The 21,680-nt window shown below is 38.2% G+C and overlaps 1 protein-coding gene across 1 annotated transcript in view; it reads right to left on the minus strand.

The window, feature by feature from the left end:
• Positions 1-21,680, minus strand: part of THSD7B (thrombospondin type 1 domain containing 7B) — a 414,472-nt gene that overhangs the window by 44,626 nt on the left and 348,166 nt on the right. Inside the window, exons 15-16 of the mRNA XM_029284181.1 lie at positions 10,828-10,961; positions 9,795-9,948 (exon numbers count right to left, since the gene is read on the minus strand). Coding sequence (XP_029140014.1) covers positions 9,795-9,948; positions 10,828-10,961 — 288 coding nt within the window. The remainder of the gene's footprint in view (positions 1-9,794; positions 9,949-10,827; positions 10,962-21,680) is intronic.

A 21,680-nucleotide genomic window follows, 5' to 3' on the forward strand; every position in this document is an offset into this window, starting at 1 on the left:
GTGAACTGATGGACTTCATGGACCTTTTTGTCAATTTCCTGCACAAGTTCATCACTGACTACAGATGGTCAGCTACTTCTTGCCTCATTGTGCACGTCAGTTTGTCCATCTTTAAACATGTGACACCATTGATGTACCACACCTTCACTCATCACGTTTGGTCCATAAAAATTACACAGTTCACCATGAATCGCAGCTGCCGAAAGTTTTTTTGCACACAGGAATTGTATTACTGCCTGCACTTCACATTTGGCGGGATTTTCTATGGTAGAGTTCATTTTCAATTGATCTAGTGGACAAGTCAACTGCGACACAACCTTCTCATTCCACTCCTGACTGCCTATTGAACTACTGCGCACGGCGCCATAGGACGAGCGTTGCTATCCCCGCCTATTTCTCACATATGCTCAAACAGAACTTTATTTCCAAATTGCCTCGTATTATTAACAACTAAAATGCAGAAATAAGGTAGGGCAGAAGTCCCCAACCTTTTGGGCACCAGGGACCAGTTCTGTGGAGAGAGGGTGCACCGGGGGGTACATGGTTTTGTATGCTGCCTGCATCCTGTGGATGGGACTTTGCTTGTTTGTGCGGACCAGTTGCTGGCATGATGTGATCTGGTACCGGTCCATTGACTGGGGGTTGGGGATCTATAGTTTCTTTTTAATATTCCTCTAAATTACAAATAATAAATGGCAACAGTTTAATTGATTCTCTTCCCTCAGAAATGATAATCCCTTGCTCCCCATGTGTGATATTTTCATCATGTGGAATTTACTGATTGACTGTGGGAGTTTCTCTTACCCTGTGTAGAATTTGCTATATCTTAGGTAGCAGTGTGTGTACCAGGTAGTAGAAAGCCACCAAATGGTTAAAACTGCTTGTTCAACTGTTTGGTCTCCATTGTATAAAAAACTATAATGAATTGGATGCACTTTAACAGATACACCTGAAATGCTACCATAATGTGTTCAAAATTTCTAAAGAGAAGAAATGAAGAGCAAGACTGTACTTGCTGTGTTGTGAGCAAGGAGCTCTCTTTCGGAATATTTGTTAAGATGCTGACATGTTCAGCAATGTTTAAATATCTGCTTGCCGATGTCAGTACAATTTCTGCAACTAATTCTTCAGAAGACCTTTATAACTAATGATTACACAGGATGTGACATGCTTATTGACCCTGTAATTTATTGAAATACTTGCATAGGAACATGAGGTTTAACAAGCTATTCAAAATAAAATGTGTAAGTGGAATCCGTCAAAATTTCATAATGGCAATGACTTCTGGAACCCCCTCTCATTCCACTGGATTTTTAATCACTGGAGAAGAATCCAGTTTACCGAAAAACAAGGCAATTTGAGAAAGTTTACAGGTAGTCCTTGACTTATGACCATCATTGGGACTGGAAATCCAGTCATACGTTGTTAAAATTGTAAATTGAGACACCCATGTGACTGGAAGTAATTTTTTGGCCTTTTTCGCAGTGGTTGTTAAGGAAACATGGTGGTCATTAAGCAGACACCATAGTTGTTAAGTGAACGCATTTATCTGAATGAGCGTTTTTTTGGCTAGAAACTGGCAAAAACAAAGTGAATCATGGTCATATGATCATAGAACACCGCAACCAATTGTAAAACTGACCTGCTTGATGTGCAATCATATGACTACAGTGGGTGTAGTGTAACTATTTACGATGGCCAGAGCTGCTTTTAGGGGGATCATAAAGCACCCATTTTGGGGCCATTGTAACTGTGAATAACTATAAAACAACCGGTTGTAAGTTGAAGACTACCTGTACTTGTATGAAGCTCTCAACATAAAGATAAAAATGTAACAACATGTTAAATGAATGTAATCTCAGGGACAAGGCATTCTAATGCTTTGTCAATCATAACAAAACATTTATTTATCAAGATACTTTGGCATTTACCAAATGCTTTGTTAATCACACTGAACAATTCATTACAAGTCAGTCCTCCAATGGAATGAGTGGGATTGTTCTTTGAGTCACTCACATGGAAACACGTTTTATTAAGATAAACAGGAGCTGCTTTTATTTCACTATCCCAATCTTATAGATCTTGATAATGGTATCCCACATTAATTTGCTTCATTGTTGAACTGTACGCTCTATTTTTCCACCTACAGATGCTCCAGTTAAAAATGATAATGAAAATCATGATTAATCCAACTCAAAAGAATGGACTAAAGAAGAAAACATTGGCATATTTTTAAAGGTGGGGGGAGGGTAAGCACAACTCGAGAGAGGGAAAGCATTTCACTGATCGTTGCTCACAGCCCTGTGCGTCTACTGGAAATTGTGGAACTTGAGAAAATGATCACTTTATTTATTAATCATTAAAGAGTCAGACATTTGGAATCCACTTATCTAGTGACATATTAAGCTTTTTTATGGATTGGAGAAGGACCTCGATGGCTTGTAAACTCCTTTTGCTTCTGTGATTTTGAAAAGGGTAGCTAATTGTGCACTAATTGCCTGATGCCATAAGGTTTTCCCACAGGCAGTATCTTGTAAGAACTGGTGGAAAGATCCCGGCAATACATTTAAACAACTTCAATTTTAATAGAACACTTGAGCCCCTACATTTAAACGAATGCTGGTCTCAACCTTGGATCCTGCAACGGTTAGGCCAGGGGTAGGCAACCTTGGCTCTTTTATGACTCGTGGACTTCAACTCCCAGAATTCTGGGAGTTGAAGTCCACGAGTCATAAAAGAGCCAAGGTTGCCTACCCCTGGGTTAGGCTATTTTATCTCCTAATCCAGGAAAGAGGTAAAAGTCAAAATAACAGTGTTTTTGTGCTCCTGGATGCCACTATGACAATGAACTACAGCAGGGGTGTCAAACTCACCATGTCACGTGACGTGTCACAACGTATCGTGACTTTTTCCCCCTTGCCAGAGCTAGGGTGGGCGTGGCTTCCGCATGACGCATCCGGCCCACAGGCCAGCAGTTTGACACCCCTGAACTACAGCTATGGGAAAAAGAAGAAATGCTTTCTGCTGAAATCTCCTCTCTGGCTCTCGAAGTGATATTACTCAGTTCTGATGCCGCTGTTACAGGCAGTCTTTGGCTTACAATTCATTTAGTGACCACTCAAAGTTATAACGGCACTGAAAACAGTGACTTATGACCCTTTTTCACACTTATGACCATCGCAGGATTCCCGTGGTCATGTAAGCAAAATTTGGATGCTTGGCAACTGCATGTATTTATGACGGTTGCAGTGTCCTGGGGTCATGTGATGACCTTTTGCAACTCTGTGACAAGCAAAATCAATGGGGAAGCCAGGTTCACTTAACACTAATTTAATAGCTGCTGTGATTCACTGAACAACTGCGTCAAGAAAGGTCGTAAAATGGGGCAAAATTAACGGTTGTCTTGTTTAGCAACAGAAATTTGGGGCTCAATTGTGGTCGAAAGTCAAGGACTACCTATACTTAAAATTAGGGTATGTTTAGAAAAGTTGTGTCCAACTGATTAGTCGGTATCTGCCTTTGCCTTTTTTTTTTTTTCCAGATGGAGACAGTGGATAATAATACAAAATAGATTTGGCTACATAAATATATGGCAGCAGCTGAGATTTTTAATTTGTTTTCTTATATTTTGCAAAGAGAGTTTGAGGGCCCTTTTTAAACTGCCTAGGCATTTTAACAGAATTTGTATATGTTCCCAACTCAAAATCATGAGATTACAAGCTACTGATTTTCAGCAACCACAGTACTAAATTTTGGAATGGTTCTGAGGACTATAAAAAGGGAGTTTATGGTTTCCTAACCTCAAGTACAAGAGCATGGATGAAACTATTAATTTTAATCTTGTTACCAAGAAAATGATTTGAATTCTCCTCTGAAGCCAATTTAGAATTATGACCTGAAATATACAGGTGTTACTGTCAAAAGCTGGTGAAATTAATCATATGTCTTATTTGCACTTTTGAAGTTATCCATTTATACTTTAGCAATACCATTTTTTTATTTACTGTATTAGAACATGTTTAATGGTCAGATAAGTCATGAAAGTGTTGCTGATCCACAATAAGGAACATTATTATTATTTCTTTCATCCCATGTCTTGCCTCACGCATTTACATAATTAAATGAATGGGTTTTCAAACCCTCCTGAATTAGCTACTCTAAATGTTAACATTTGATGCAAACAAGGAGGTCACTCAAATGAAATATTGGGAGTTATCAATTCTTGTAAGCAAAAAAAAAGCTGACAGCAGATACAATAAATCTGAGATAATTATTTCAGGGAGTTGTGGCCCAACCTGCATATTAACTCAGTTTAAGAGTGCTTTGATGAATTCAAGTGAAGTCAATTAATTACATTTCCAAGTCAGATGAATAGAGAGTCAAGACATCACAGGTATTGCCACAGTTCTTCAATGCTGAATATTTAACAGGAGATGATATTTTCTCTGCTGTTTGTGCAGAAGGAGAAAATCAAGTAATGATGTGTGAACCTACGATTGTAAGTGGAATTAATATGAAGTCTCTGAAGAGAAATGTGCTTCAGTTTAATTTCCCCATATTTATTGAAACAGGCAAGACATAGTTTTGATGCAAGAATTCTAAAAATGAACCTTAGGTAAGAAAAAGAAATGGAATATATAACTGGTTTATAAATCATATAAATAACACTAATAATATCCGTTATTAGTACACGGATAGTCCTTGAGTTAGTACCATAGCGGTTGTTATCTCATGGCAGTCATAAAGGCAATTTTTGACCATTTTGTTTTCTGCAGAATGTTGCTGAAAACCAGAAATAAACGTCAGGTGTTTTTTTTTCAAAACTCAGTCATGTGACTGTGGAATGTTGCAAACAGCTGTAAACGTGGTCTGGTTGCCAAGTGCCCAAAATGTCATCATGTGACTGCGGGGGGAACCTGACTCTTGGAACTTTGAATCCGCTAAGTGACTGGCGTTAAGACAAGGACTACCTCTATATCCTCTGTTTATACATAGACATAAATATATAGATATAGTGAATGTCACAGAAAGAGATTTATGCCTCAACCAAGTGGAATTATCTTTCTTTTCTGTTTTAAACTTACTAAAGGAACCTCATGTTTCACAGATGGATAAAACAGTTTTAACTGGATATTATAGTTCCAAAAATGGATCCCTAAAAAATATTTGCTTGTTTCCTATTCCTAACATGCCTTGGGAGAATCTCTAGTGCAACTTCACACCGCTAGCAAAGCCGATAAAAACTAATTTTCACATCTGCAGATTCTCTAATACTTCATCCAGGCTGAAGTTGAGTGAAATATGGATTGAACCTTTGCTATGTTTATTCCTTTCTCCATTGTCTTTAAAGTCCCCCCCCCCAAAAAAAACTAAACTATTTTTTTGAAATTTGAAAGCTAGCAAACTGTTTAGTAAACTTGTGTCAACCTAATAAAGATACCGTATTTTCCGGCGTATAAGACGACTTTCTAAACCCTGAAAATCTTCTCAAAAGTCGGGGGTCGTCTTATACGCCCAGTCGTCTTATACACCGGAAAATATGGTAGATCATATGGATTTTGTATTATATAATGTATAAATCCTATATATCTATAAATCCTATATAACTAAGAAAAAATATCTTTTTTCCCCAAGAATATGGCAAACATGCCTATAGAAACAAATTCTCTCTCTCTCTCTCTCTCTCCCTCCCTCCCTCCCTCCCTCCCTCCCTCCCTCTCTCTCGTCATATTCCAAGCTCTTAAAAAAAGGTTATCATGCAAACTATTTGGGATTTTCATGAATCCCAAGTATACAAATATAGTTTCCTGCTTGCTATGACCTTATGCTCTCATCCACCTTAAATTTCTACACTTTCTATCCATAATACAGCCAGCAACTTAGTATAGTTTACTATTGGCTATTATGGTTATTGGCTAGTTAGTAAGATATAGCACAAAAATGGGAGAAAAACAGCACAATGAACTAAAAATGAGAATAAAATCAAAAATAGAATTGTTGAAGCGCTAGAGGGGAGAGAAAAGTAGCATGGTGTAGCGGGATTGATTTGAGTTTTACACGTTTTTGCCTCTGGGAGGTCCTTGGTTCTCTCTGGGAGCAATTGTTTTCTTGCAGATGCTTTGTTACCCAAACTAGTTCAGTTTCATGAGGAGCACTGATGATGTTACCTAATTTGGGTAATGAAACATCTGCAAGAAAACAACCAAGCTCAGAGAGCACCAAGGACCCCTCATTTTAATCCTGAGTTACAAATATTCTCCTTTATTTTGTCTCTGCCCCAGGACCTCAAATAAAGATAGTGTATATTATTAGTAGTATCTTTGCTATGCACTAGCAGTGTATCTATTTATTTATTTGAAAAAATGTATATAGCCATCTATCTTATCTTAATCAACCCTAGACAGCTAACAAACACACACATAATAAAAGCAAAAGATTCAAACTTGAACACACCATCATCAGAGCTAACCTGACATTATGCCCTCCTCCCTGAGAGGAAAGCCTGGTTGTAAGGTAAGACAGGATCCTTCTTCTCTCACAGGGGAGGATGTTCTATACCAGTGATGGCGAACCTTTTAGAGACCGAGTGCCCAAAACTGCCACCGCCCCACCCCCGTCCCACCCGCCCTCAGGGCCACTCACCGCCTCCACAGCCCACCACAGATTGCCCAGGCAGCCCAGCAGCACCATGGCAGCTGTGCCCTCCACCAGTGCCCCACAGCATCAATTGTGCACGATGGGGCGTGAGGGCGCAGTCTTGTCCCTGCTGCCTGGCTGCCATGTCCTTGATTGCGCTGCTCCGCAATTCGGGGTGACTCTCCTCCAGGGGGGCTGCTGGTGAGGAGGGGGCCATGGAGGGAGATGGGGCTGGGGCAACGGCTCATGTGCCGAAAGGGCTCTGAGTGCCACTTCTGGCACGTGTGCCATAGGTTCACCACCACTGTTCCATAGGGTAGGTGCATCTACAAGAAGGCTCATTTCTTAGATCCTACTAGATAACCACATGTAATCAAGGGGACATGGGGTGAGGTAACCCTATCAATCTAGTGGATGAGTAGTCCAAAGAACCCCCACAAGCCATGGCTGCAATCTTCTCTTCAGGCAGGAAAATTCAGGAGGTTCCTTAAATTGCGCACCAACTCTGTCTGGAGGAGCCCTACCCATCATGAGTTAAAAATGGCAACCCTCTAGATACAGGGGACCCCAAAGTCATTCTATCTTGCTAGTGTTAAGTCGCACGCGGTTCCTCACTATCTAGACCAGGGGTGTCAAACTGCCAGCCTATGGACTGGATGCGTCACACAGAAGCTGCGCCCATCCCAGCTCCAGCAAGGGGAAAGAAGTCACGATACGTCATGACATGTCACGTGATGCAGCAAGTTTGATACCCCTGATCTAGACCCTTAGAACCTCCAGGTCCTGAGTAAGCACTTGTTTGGTTTGGGGGTGAGATATATACTAGTGATACTGAACCTCATGCTGACGGGTGACTTAACTCATCAGCTTAATACATATGTTAAACAGAAGAGGAGAGAGACCCAAGCCCTGCTGTATCCCAGATAAGAGAAGCCTAAGATAGTTCTCTTCTCCCCTCCAACACCAATTGGAACTGGACAAGGAGAAAGAAGGAGAAAGGAGGTGAACCACTGGAGAACCATGCTTCCAACTTTCAACCTTACCTGGGGGCAGCATTCCTGCACTTATGCCCTCTGACTTATGCCCTCCTGCACTTATGCCCTCTGACTTATGCCCTCTGCAGCATTCCTGCACTTATGCCGTCCTCTGACTTTCCTGCACTCACACCTTGCTGTGCCATCTCCCAGTCTTTCTATGTCTGTGTCCTGCCACATCATCCATTTCCTGGTCTTTTTGTGCTCAGGCTACACAGCACCATCCACGCAACTGGTGTTCATATGCTTGCACACAACTGCACTGGGCCTCCTAGGGCCTTTCTCAGCCTCTCCTCCACATCACCACAGCAACCACTACCCCTTGGGCACCCATGCACATTATTTGGGACTCCTGCCACTTCTTGTTTAACAACCCACATGTCTTGAGTTTACGACAAAACCAGGACTGCCATTGCTAAGCAATGAGGTCATATGACAATGTGCTTTAGAATTTCATCGCTTAGTAATAGGAATCCCGGCAGTCTCGGCTGCCATTGTACTTCAAGAACTATATGTAGTAGGATGATTTGAGTATAAATTCAGGATGACAGCAATTAAACTAAGATAAGAGTATCATTCTTTAGTCTTATTGTTTGCCTGTGAAAGAATATAACTGAATAATAAAAATCCGTAGGACAGATATTTTTTTAAAGAACTAAATGGATTGTTTTGCCTGGAGCAATCATGAAAAATAATTTGTGGCATTTTGTATATGGTAGTGAATTTAAATATTTTTAGAAGCCAGGCTTATTGAATCTGTATTGGTTCACAGTATTAGATGAAAACAATAGCTATTCAAAATGATTTGCTTATTATAATGTCAATAGAATGATGACAATATGACAATGACAACATAATAGCATATATGAAGGACTATTTCCTCAGGAAGATTATTTTTCAAATGTGAATGCAAACTCTTCACATTAAATCTTAAGATCAGGATCAATTATGAATTTCAGGAGGAATTCACAGGGATCTATATTTTGGCTGTCCATTATTAGTAGCATGTATTGAGGATATCTTTCTTTTACAGAATGAAAACATATGGCTATTCATAATGGAGAAATTTCTTTATCATCTCATACATTGCTTACATCTGGGAGTACTACCTTGGGAACTACCAGGCCCATCAAATGCCTCAAATGTTTTCATGCAATTGGGGTTTTGGATAGGAATATGTTACAAGAAAAGGCATTTGGTTTAAATATTGCTGCCACTGAATCTTCAGAGAGGGCTTATTCATTTATTGTACATGGACACTGACAATAGAAGATCACTATAACAATCAAATAAGATGGGTGGAGATTTATATGGCCATAATCTCATCATGATGACTCTTGGCAGCTAACAACACTGAAAAGGCAACATAAAAAACACCACAATGCTATTATATGAAATTGGCCACCAAGATAAAACCACAAACTCTTTGCAACACAACTATCGCATTGACTCTACCATGTGTTTTGAACCCCAGGCCCAACATACAACCATGTGTTCAGAGATATGATGTCCTAAACAGCAGGTACTAGGACAGAAAAGGCTCACTTCCTGGGTCTTTTAGAATGGCATCCTTTAGTAGATGGGACCCATAGCATGCATCTTCTGCTGTAGCTGTTGGGATGGATAGTCACAATCAGGGAAAGGTGCTTCCTTAGGTAACCTGGTCCCATTCCATAAAAAGCTTTATAGGTAACTGAAACCACCTTGAACAGAACCTGGAAGCCTACTGCCAACTGATCCAGCTCATGGAGAAGAGGTATAACATGTGCAGATTGACAGGCACTGATAATTACCTGCTCCCCTCATTTTGAGCTACTGTAGCTAAATTGCTAGGAAGAGCTACAATGCTCTTCAAGGGTAGACCTGTGTAAAGCAAATTACAGTACTGATGCTATAAATGATAATCTAAGAAAAGCATACTTATCAAAGAACAAAAGTCATACATCGCTTCACTAGAGAAAGAGCTTACTTTCATTCCATTTAGCAACAATATTAGGTTCCAGGAAAAAATATACATTTCTTAGCCACTTCTTTTTTATGGCATTATAGTTCTAAGCATGTGACTAGCGATCCTGTTAATATTTAAAAATAGCAAGTATTTGCACTATGGCAGAACTAAAGTACCTCTGGGCATTGACTCCAGTGACTCCATTCAGACACCACACATTCATTAGGACAATAGAGGATACATTTCTGTTTTTCCAAAGGAACTTTGGACTCATTACAGAGCACAAGAGGTACAGGTTCACCATCTCCACCTTCAGTGGTGTTTATACATCTGTAGGATGATAAGAACATCATCTGCAAGGCATTCCACAATGAAAAACAAATAAGTGATATAGTAAATAAAGTCAAGCCTTTGAATCGAGCTCAACATCTGGCGAATTCTTAGACACGTCTCTGCAATTATCCAGACAGCAGAATAAAAATGGTTTATCACTGCTTTCTTCTGGGATTTTTTTCCCCATTTCCTGGTCTTACCTCCAAGTAAGCTTTCAATTAAGTTTTTTTTTTACTTTTCAGAAACATTTTTATGTTTATTACATATGTCACATATGTGGATAACTAATAATTATTTAATCAGTTGATAATCTCTGAATATTTATATCATGCTAGTACTGTTGAGGAGAGCTGAAAGAATATGTAGAAATTGTGTAGAAATACTGCAATTAAGTAAAATGCTGCTCATGAAATCAAAGATCTGCTTTCATGTGACAGAATTGTTATTCTAAAGACTAACTTTATTTTCATACAAATAGGAAATAGGAAGCAGACGACTCTAGACGCGTTGTATTCAAAAGTGTTTTGAATAGTATAGTGTCACATAGCATAATACAATATTGGTTAGTTAATTTTAAAAAAGCAGTATAAATAGTCGAAGAGGACTTCAAGTGATAAAATTAAGACAGTTTTATAAAGATGTTAATGGAAAATAATATCCTCAACAGCTGTTATATTTTCTTAGCTTGCTTATTTTTACATTTCTTTTGTGAAGGTTTTTATTGCTTTAATTTTTTTAAGATTGTTTTTAATTGTTTAATAATTTTAAAATTGTAAGCTGCCCAGAGTCATTTGGTTGAGCTGGGCAGCTATGAAAATCAAATCAAATCAAATCAATCAATCAATCAATAGCCAACTGCTTTCATTTTCCACTCACCTGATTTGTCTTGTTTGTATTCCTTCTCCACAGTGGAGGGAATTTTGTGCACTGTTGATTTCACATTGAGACCACAGTTCTACTCGCCAGGAATACTGATTACACTCACTGTAACAGGGAACTGCCTCGTACACCTTCCACAGAAAACATACAAATGTATACATAATCAGTCACTTGAGTGAAAATTCTCCAGAGAAATACATTAGCAGAACAATAGAAAAAATCTTCTTCCAGTTGCTAAGTACTATGCTAGATTTTATCCACTGTTCTAAGAATAGTGTAATGTTTAAATTCATTGATTTCTTATAGACTTAAAAGGGAATGTGATAAGCATGCAGCCTCATAGAATAAAAATAGCCATTTCCAACAGTCTAAACAAGAATTCCATTACAATTTCATTTCCTCTGATGGCTTGTGCAAGATCTATGAGATACTCCCTTTTACAATTATGCAACATATTGTACCTTACAAAAAACTCTTTATGATGCCCACTATCAAGAAAAAAAAACGTTTTTCCCTTTCTTGATTGTATCACATACACTATTAAAGTTTCATTTTAGTATAAAAATGCAACTTTATTTTTTTAAAAGAATTATTTCAATTCCCTCAAACTGTTGTATTTTTTTCTATTAGTCTTTTTTTTAAAAATAGATCTCTAAAACAAACAATTGTGCTTTTCAATCAAACTCTACTTATAATACATACAGTAGTTTCAAAACAATTTGGCAAAAATTCAAACATCAGCCCTGCATCAAACTGTTTAGGCAGAGCATATTGAAAACAACATTCATCATTTCAAGGTCCCCTTCCCCCCCCCTCCCTTTCTTCCCCAATGGGTGCAGTGAGCAGAAGGAATTTTAGACCGGCTTTAGACTGGCTCTTATAATGGTCTAAATTTCTCTTATGAAAAATTTCTGTCTAAATTTCTGCCACATTTGGGAAGCTCTGGCAAATATTGTGGCCACGCTACGGAGCATTTGGGTAAAATAGGTGAGAAGATGGGACATAGGTAAGTGCTTGATGGTATCTCTACACTTTGAAGCTCTGGAAGTGCAGGTGTGGCTAGGTCAATTTAGAGGGGTGATGAAGTTGCGATGTAGACTTTTGATAGGGTCTAGCCAAAAAAGGGATGGTATTAAGTTCAACAGAAGTAATTGAGCTGTCTATTCTAAGATATAAGTGATTGGCAACCTGGTGCCCATCTATTCTTCTAGCAAAATAATAGCCTCCTCTCTTGATCATGTGCATTGCATCACTGCAGCACTGGAGCTTTTAGTCTCAAATTACTGTTGATAAATGCCAGGTTTGTCTCCACTTTTTTGTTTCTGACCTGAGCTGACCTGACTTGTACAACTGAAACCTGGCTGAGTCAAGAGGAGGGCATTCCTCTAGCCAAGATCTCCAGAATTTCCACAAAGAAGAAGATATTCCATGAATTTGACTAGCGGTTTTTTTTTCTTCATGCATCTATTGTCTTGAGGAAAGACGGCATCCAGATACATATCATGATATTGATTTGTCTATTTCTGCCTCTAATTTTGGGGTCTGCTGAACCACCTTCAAAAAGCATGCAATTTCATTAAAGTGGTCTTGAGAGGAATTTACAAACTAATTTGGATAAAAGAATCTCATATACTAATTATAGCAAATTTGAATACATTATAGCAGTAAAAGCAGCATTTCAACAATAAATAGATTTCTTAAATGGGCTAACCCACTCATGCATCGCAAGACTTCCTCTTATGCTTACTTCTATATTACCTATGCTCCTAGCTAACAAAATAAAGTGCCAGCAGGATGCTTTGCTATGCAAGCCTGTTTCCTGCTTGCCCTCTCCTACTATAATCTTGATGCCTGTCCCCTCTGGAAGAGACATTACTGAGACATTAGGGGTAGGAGGCAGGCAATGAACAGTTAGATCTGATTCATTTACTACTACAGTAGGACTCATATGTTAAAGAGTTGGATGGATGACCTCCAGGCCATTATACAGATTGGCTGAAGGATAACTTCAAAATGGCCATTTGCATTTTTCTCTCTATGAATAAATGTGACAATAAGATTGCAGGGCAAGGAGGAGTTTTTAATATGTTGCATCTGGGATTCAAAGACTAATCACGGCCACAGAGAGAATGTCATATCTGTTCCTGGACCAACACTGTCTCTACTAAGCTACTTGGTTTGCTCCAGTGCTCCCGTCTCCCATTAGACTGTGACATGCAATTTCCATGGATTTTATTCTTGATCTTCCGGATGTGCATAGTTTTATCATTATTGTTAGGATAGTGCAGTGATGGCAAACCTTTTAGAGACTGAGTGCCCAAACTACAACCCAAAACCCACTTATGCATCGTCGGGTGCCAGGTGGGTGTGGCCCATTGGCTGGGTGTGGCCCATTGGATGGGCGTGGCTGCAGTGGTAACGGCAGACTGGGTGGGACTAAAAAGTTCAATCAATCAATTCCAACTTTGCAAGATTTTTTTTTTCCCGTGAGAAGTTGAAATTGACTGATTGATTGAACCTTTTTTTTTTTTGCACATGGCGGCGGAGGCCTAAAGCGAAAAGGTTTTATAAAATCCAGCTGAAGGCCTAGGACTGGGGCGACGGCACCCATGCCCACAGAGAGGGCTCTGAGTGACGCCTCTGGCACCCGTGCCTTAGGTTCGCCACCACTGGGATAGTGGATCTGCTTACCTGCATGATTTTTGTGTGTGTGTGTGTTCTGTGTAAAGGACAGGCACCTGCTCTGGAAATGGCACAGCAGTTTTTAAAACATAGAACAAATTCCTAGTTAATCACATGATTTGATCGTGCTTCTCAATTTATACCCCAACTTTGTAAAAGCCCTCTTTCAGTTACCGGACATTTGTATTCATTTGTCATGCTATCATCACCTGGAATCATGTGAATAGATGGAGAAAACTAGGCTCAAACATTATTCATTTGGCTAGATAGTGAGTCTGATAGGGAGATGGGATGTCTAACAGATATAGGGAACATGGAAGTGGAAGCTAGATCATCAGGGGAAGGAGTCAGACCCTTAAAGAAAAGATTCCTTTGTTCAGGGGAGGTGGAAAAGGTGAGAAGGAGACTCAAAGTAATTCCATCTTAATCACAAGAAGTGTAAATTGATCCCATTAATTGCTTTGGCAGGCTTTCAAGAGGTTGTTACTTTACCCTATTAGCAACAAATTGAATTCCAGAAATCCAAGTAGTTCTGTTTCCTGAGTTTGCCAGCCTTGAAAGAGTTGGCAGAAACCTCTTTTTTCCTGAGCCAACAACGTAAATACTTAACTCTATTGCTCTTGGTACCAATGGTGCAGCACTCAGGGACACCAGCCATGTAAGTGTTTGTCTGTGTGAGCGTATATGTTTGTGTGTGTCTTTGTGTGTGCATGTGCATATGTGTGTTAAAAAAAAATGAAGAATGGCAGCCATGACTGTGAAATGAAAACCTTGCCCCCTTTTGGTATGCATCAAATGCCTATAAAAAAGGCAGGGACACGGCTTTAATTGTGCAATCTCAGCCACCATCTTGATGTTTTTGAAACCTTCTGCAGATGTTTCTGGAACCATCACCTATCGAGGGGGTAAAGAAAAACTGAGGTACTGCATATAATTCTGGTGTTGTTTTTTCAAATGAAATTACTTTTATTTTTTTGAAAAGGAACGTGAAAGATGAATATGTTAAGGATTGTATAAGTAAACTGGCAAAAAAAAATAATTCAGAGTGTTCCAAAATTTGGATGGTTCTAGTCCTGCTTCAGACATGAAAGCCAGCTGGGTGACTTTGGGCCGGTGACTTTGTCTCAGCCCAACCCATCTCACAGGGTTGTTGTTGTGGGGAAATTAGGAGGAGGGAGGAGCATTAAGTACATTTGCCTTGTGACATTTATAAAAATAATAAACTTGAGGTATAAGTGTAATAATCTAACTTAATCTAATCCTTGAAGAATATGTGGGATAATATATTGAAATATATACATTAAATTATAACTTGAAAGGGAATTTAAACACAAACATAGGTTGAAAATGTAATCAGACTGAAGGTACTTTTTGTCATCTTTGGTGGACATACAAAAAAGCTAAGAAATATTGGGATCAGATATATACTTCAATTGAGAGACTTCTTAGAATAAATGTACATTTAAAATCATATTGTTTTCTTTTAGGTTTGATCGAGAAACAGCTTGAAATAAAAGTGGGAATTTGCCTTTATGTGTGATAACAGCAGTGAGACTTTTGTATTCACAGAGATGGAATACTCTGTGGCAGATTCCCACAATGGAATTATGGATGGTAAAATTAATGCAATTGGCAGACATGGCAAAACTGACTACTTTGATTAAAGAAAACACTTTTTCTAGCTCTGTTACTTGGAAACCACCTTTGGATTTTTTTGCTTGAAAATGAAAGAAATGAAACTTTAATTTTGGGATCTGATGATTAGCACTATTTATGATGGTAGAAATACTGTGTAGTATTGTTAATTTGGGATAAGAGGTTAGTAGTAAGAGGTTACTATATTTTATATTTGAATCTGTACCAAGTTAGAAGTTTTCCTTTCCCTTTCCCTTCCCTCCTAATCTTGTTTCTTTCCTGACTTTCTTTTGTCTGTTTCTTTTTTTTGCGGTTTGCTTATATTTTATTCCCTGTTGAAATTTAATAAAGTTTTATAAAAATGAAATTACTTTTCTCACAAAAAATACATATGGACAATTTAAAGTTTGAAATGGATAAGAGTTGTTGATGGGGGTCTTTCTTATCCTTTTCTTTTTATACCTTTTATGTTCAAACTCAGCAAACTATGTTTCTGAGATAAAAGTTATGAAAATGTCTCTGCAGATGCTTCCCCCACCTGCTGTAAAAGTCAACCAAAGAACTGCATGAAATAGGTCATACTATCCAAGGTCTACCTGGCTTCTTCAGATTCATACTTGTTCTCTAGAGCTTGAATGTATAAAGCTGAATTTACTGTTTCAATACAGCCTTATTTCCAAACTCTGGTCTTTCTGCAGTATATGAGGATAAATATATTAAGACGGAAAGGATGGAGCTATCCTTAAAATGAAATGACACAAGGTAAATAGACTGCAGAAGAGAAGTCAAAACTGAGTAATCATAAGAGATAGATGTGTCATGCTAATAAAACTAAAATGAAGATGGACAAGCATCAAGAAACCAGCCATTCCATTACTTTAGTAGCTAGACACGTGTTTTTTTTCAGATTCTGAAAGTGCTGCTCATATTTTAGATTTTAGATATATGTTCACAAAACACAATCCCTGTCTTCACCTCACAGGCTGTGTTCCAAACAAACCACATTACAGTTAACATTATGGCTTGATTCATGTGTAAGCCCAGAACACTGGCAGGACTCCCCAAATGTGCCAAACTTCAAGTAACTACTCCAGTGTTGCCTAGCAAACACATTCCTCTGTCATACCTAACTAATCTTGAAGTACCTAACCATCAGAGGGCCTTTACTCTTGCACAATGTTACTCTCATCAGCTGTTCTTGAAGGTTGATACAAGAAGATCCCCGACCCACTCAGACAATGTCCCAGTGACTCTGAACATGTAAAAAGTACTGAACATGTACTTCTCAAGTGTATGAACTACAGAGGTATTCATACTAGCCTCATCTCACCATTATTGCATACATATCCAGGACACGTTGGACAATTCTATACCTCCCTGATGTTCTCAGGTACTAACCCTGCCACAACATACAATGGTGCCAGATTCTGCACAGCTGCACTTAAAATTTATTAGAAGATGACCTGTGCCATAAACCAGTTTTAATGAGTATCTAGTTTTTCATTATACTGCTCGGTATTATGATAAATTTTGTCTGCCATGTTCCCCTATTTCCATTCACTGCTCCTACCCCTTCTTTTAAATTTATTTTAGTTTTTGTTTTTATACTTTTTAGCTTTTTATATGCAATTTTATTCTGTTGTGTTCTTATGCTTTTTAATTGTTTCTATACCCTCCTTAAATATACATTTAACAAAAAGAGGACAAAGAGGAGGAAAAACTTGTCATTGATTCAGCCTTTGTTTTCATAGCAGGTTGGAAACTGATTTTATTTTTGGTTTATTTATTTATTTATTTTATTTATTTCCATTAACTTATATGCCGCCCTTCTCCCCACGGGACTCAGGGCGGCTCACAGCATGTTAAAACAACACAAAACATTTCCCCTATAAAAGCCAATTAAAAACCAAATATTTATAACTGTGTCTTATTAAAATCATTAGAATTGTCCCTATTTAAAATTCACCCTAGGTCAGTCCCGCTTGCTGAAAAAGCCATGTCTTGAGGGCGCGGCGGAAGGTTAGGAGATCCGGAATCCTCATTTTCTTCCTCACTGTCAAACATCTATATTCTGTAGTTTAATTTCTAGGACTCCCTGATCTTAGTTTAAAGTAGGTTGATCAAATCAAGCTGTTCTCAGAGGCGAGTTTGTTCATTTACATTCTGAACATGAAGTACAATCAAAACCGGCAAAACATTAATTTCTTCCTGGTGTTTCTCTCCTACAGAAAGGAAGGACTGGCTGCAGTAAGGATGGCAAAAAACCTTTATAGAAATGAAGAAAAAGCCAGGACAGAATTAAAAGTATCTGGCTCATGCCATTTGGGGATAAAGCTTTTTTAAATTATGAATTTATACCCTAGATTCCTCTAATTTTGAATTTGTTCCCAATTCACTAATAATGCTTCAGTGGGTTAGCCCTTTCTCTTCATTCTCCAATAAAGGTGAAAACTAAATATGTTAGTCATGAACTAAACGAAACAAATCTCTACCAGCAACCCTGCCAAAAGACTTTTGTTGTGTTGGCAGTGAACCAAACAAGGACACCGACAACTGATGAGTGACAGTGAACACGATCTGCCTATTAAGAAAGTCAGTGTCACAAAAGTTGATTTCAAAGGCCATGCCTGAATGGAGTACAAGATCAAATACAAAGGAGAACATGCTTATATTATCCTGTGGCAAATCTGCTATTAGATATGGGTTTTTACTCATGACATCCACAAAAATTGTTAAAAGCTTTATGTGCATGATGAGTACAGATGAGATATTTCTTTCTATTCTCTTCCATTACTGTTCCTCGTATTTGTTCATTGCTCTTCCTATAAATCTGGTTCAACTAAAAAAAATTATAACTGATTTAACTAGGAATATTTATCAAATTCATGGGTTTCTGGATGTAGATTTCTAAAGTGTTCAGGTTCATTCAGCTACTTCATCTCCCATGCAACAAGGAATAAATGGACTAAGCAATTCAAAGAACAAAATTTCATGATTTCATGCATGATTCCATCAATATTGACTTTACATATGTTTCCAATGATGTATCTTGGTACTAGTAAAAGATTATACAAAGCACACACGGGTCCAAATTATGTATATTCCTATGTTTATCAAGCTTTTGGTTCCCCTCCCTTTGGCAATGGTTCAGCAAGATACATATTAAGTGAGTGTTCATCATGTGGACAGAGAAAATAATCTGGAATAAGTGAGCTTATCTGGCTAAGAGTAAGCTAGAACATGGTCTCCCCACTCCTAGTTGAATGCTTTAATTATTACAACACTAGCACAATTCATCCTGGAAAAATTCCAGAAAGGAAAATTTCAGAACAATACTCCTAGTTAACCAGTCCTGACTGATTGAAGATCAACTATCATCCATGAAGCTCTTCTATTGCTGTATGTTCCTGCCTCAAATGCAACAATGGGAATGATAAACCGTTTCTTCTTTAATCCAGGACATGATATTGATTTCTCCAATATGCAGGAAAACAATGTTAGTCTTTGTAATGCAGAGTACATAAGGCAAGATTCTAATTCAGTCAAAGAGTCTACTCCCTAGGGAAGACAAGGCATCCTAATTATGGAGACTGGTGTTTCATTGAATTCTACTCAGAACCGTATCACCTCTATGTAAGAAAGCATCTCTTTGAGACAATTATCTTTATTTCCTTGGAATTTTTTTATTCTGTTGTTTATTTCTTTCAGAGCAAATAACTCCAACCTGTCATTTATCCAATGGATTCCAAAACAGTATACAATTCAGTGAACATTATTTAAAGAAAGTGCAATCAACTAGTATTCTTCTTAGCAATGTACAGAAAGAAAGGAGGAAAAAACATCTGGTGACAACATAAACCTATTAAGCTGTCGATCTGCCACCAGGTTATAAATATGCATTGGTCATAGTCCCCGAAGAGGACATTCTAGAATTCAGGTGCATGCAAACACTCAAAACTTTCTGCATGCAACACTTGTATAGGAACTAGATAACCCATGATCCGTTGAGTCATCATTCTTTCCTTCATATAATATAGGTTTACACCATTTGCCTTCCCCTCACAACACTCAGCACAGCCTTGGTGAAGTATTCTCCTCCTCTTCCTCCTCTCCTCCCACCCACCCCCCAAAAAAAGTCTGCCACTTTTCATTCTTTCAGGGAATAAAGGGAGTCACTGACCACAATGAAAACTACACCCCTAATCCCCAGCCTGGAGTGACACTGCAAATGGCCACAGGTTTGCAAATGCAAATGTAGTGAAGATCCTTGAAATTTTATTTACAGAGGAGTGATGGGTTCTGGGTTTTGTATGCATTTTTAAATTTTTGAGGTACTTGGATTCAAAAATTGCTATCCTGGTGTGCAGTGTTTTACCCAATTTAACATTACAAATAGACAAACAGACAGGAGAGTTTTAGTAGTACATAGCTATCTGAAATTAGAGACATTCAGCTGAAGGTCTGAAAGTACAAAGAGAAGGCTTTCAAAATGGTAGTCCTCTGTAACTTAAGATATATGCAGTACGATAGACAACTTTGCAAATGATGCTAAACTTTTAGGTGAGTAAAAACCAAAGGTCCCTGTGAGTTGCTCTAAAAATAATCGATTTAAACTGAATGGTCAACTAAGTGAGAAATGTGGTTCAATTTAACTAAGTGTGAAGTAATATACACTGGAGCAAAAATAATAATAATTTCAGATACATGTAAATTGATGAGGTCTGAGCTATCAATAACTATGACCATAACTAGGCTCATAATGGATAGTATAATAAAGATATCAACGGAGAGTCTGGCAGCTATGGAAAAAGTAAAATTCCATGCTAGGGATCTTTATGAAAAAGACTGAAAATAAATCTGCCAACACTGCAATCCATTTATTAAAAACAACTATATGCGTGCCTTGGGAGTATTGTCCATCCCCACATTTGAAAAAGGATATAACACAACTGGGAAAAGCGCAGAAGAAGATAGTGAAAGTGATCAGGGGTTCAAATACTTTTGCTCAGAAAGGCTAGAATACAAGGGACTCTTTAGCATGGACAGATGGTGACTGAAGGTGACCCGATTGAAATGTGTAAATTTATACCGAAAAATCTAGGTATAAAATCTGCATAAAATCATACAGAGAAAGTGGACAAGGAGAATTCATTTTCTCTTCAGATGTTAGGACTAGGATCATTCAGTGAAGTTGATCGGGAGATTTAGAAGAAACAAAAGAAAGCATACAACAGATGGTTATGTGTAAAATTCATTACTATAATGTATGTCACAATGATGTTCACTAGCTTTGATCAATTTAGCCCAGATGTATCAGGGGCTACTAATCTTGAAAGACACAATATTAGCTCCAGACTATAGGCAGGCTCTTTCTATTTACCAGTGTGGAAATTATTTACTGAAATGTTTATTTAATCAGCCTTCTAGGCTTCCTCAACTGCACAGACAGCTCTCATTATCTTAGAGAATGCAATAATGAGGACTAAAAACAAGTGATAATAGAAGGACCAAACACTTATATGGGAAGACTAACACAGCCAATTGTAAAAACAGTAGAAGAGATATTGTAACACAGTGTTTCTCAACCTTGACAATTTTAAGGCATGTGGACTTCAACTCCCAGAATTCCACAGCCAGCATTGCTGGCTGTGGAATTCTGGGAGTTGAAGTCCACATGCCTTAAAATTGTCAAGGTTGAGAAACACTGCGTAACAGGTAGAAGGAATGACCTTGAGGAACAGGAAGTAGAGCTGTAACCAAGACAACAGACAGATAAAAGAAATCTAAATCTGGGGCAGAATGTAATTTGAAAAAGTGTCTCAGGCAGGACTCTCCTTAGTTCTCACAAAGATAAAGAGAGGGAATCGCAAGGTTTTGTTACCGTAACCTTATAAGAGAAATAGTATTTGCATTCGTAATTTTGATTTTCTAGTCTGGTCTGGTCTGCCTTGAAAGGCTGATTTTAGTCTTTGCAATCTGCTGGAAAAAAAAACCCCAGATCTTCAAGGGTTGGGGACCCTGTTCCAGTTCCAGAGGCCAGAAGAAACAACAAGGAAACTTATTCCTGATTTCCACAAAATAATATTGCTTTACCGACAGGACCAGGAGTGAGCAAACCTTGCCAGATCTTATTAGGCAGGCAGAAATGACAAAAGAGAGGCAGTCCACCCTAATACTTGAGTGGCTTTCTAGGTCACAACCAGCACCTTGAATTAGAGTCAGAAGCCACTGGTATTAGTATCAATTGGTATCAATTGCTGTGAGGAGCAGAGGCAGACAGATTTTCAAAAAAACCCCACCTTGTATATGTTTTAATATAGTATTTATTTATTTATTTTTTATTTATTATTTTAATTTGTATACCGCCCTTCTCCCATAGGACTCAGGGCGGTTCACAGCATATTAAAAACAAATAATAAACACAAAATACAAAAAATTACAAAATACAAAAATACAGAAAATAAACCCCGATAAAAGCCGAATTAAAACCAAATATTACAAGCTGTGTTTCCAATTAAAATACTTTTAAAATT

The sequence above is a fragment of the Protobothrops mucrosquamatus genome, unplaced genomic scaffold (genome assembly GCF_001527695.2).
Source record: "Protobothrops mucrosquamatus isolate PMUCROS unplaced genomic scaffold, P.Mucros_1.0 scaffold412, whole genome shotgun sequence".
In the NCBI taxonomy this organism is placed as follows: Eukaryota; Metazoa; Chordata; class Lepidosauria; order Squamata; family Viperidae; genus Protobothrops; species Protobothrops mucrosquamatus.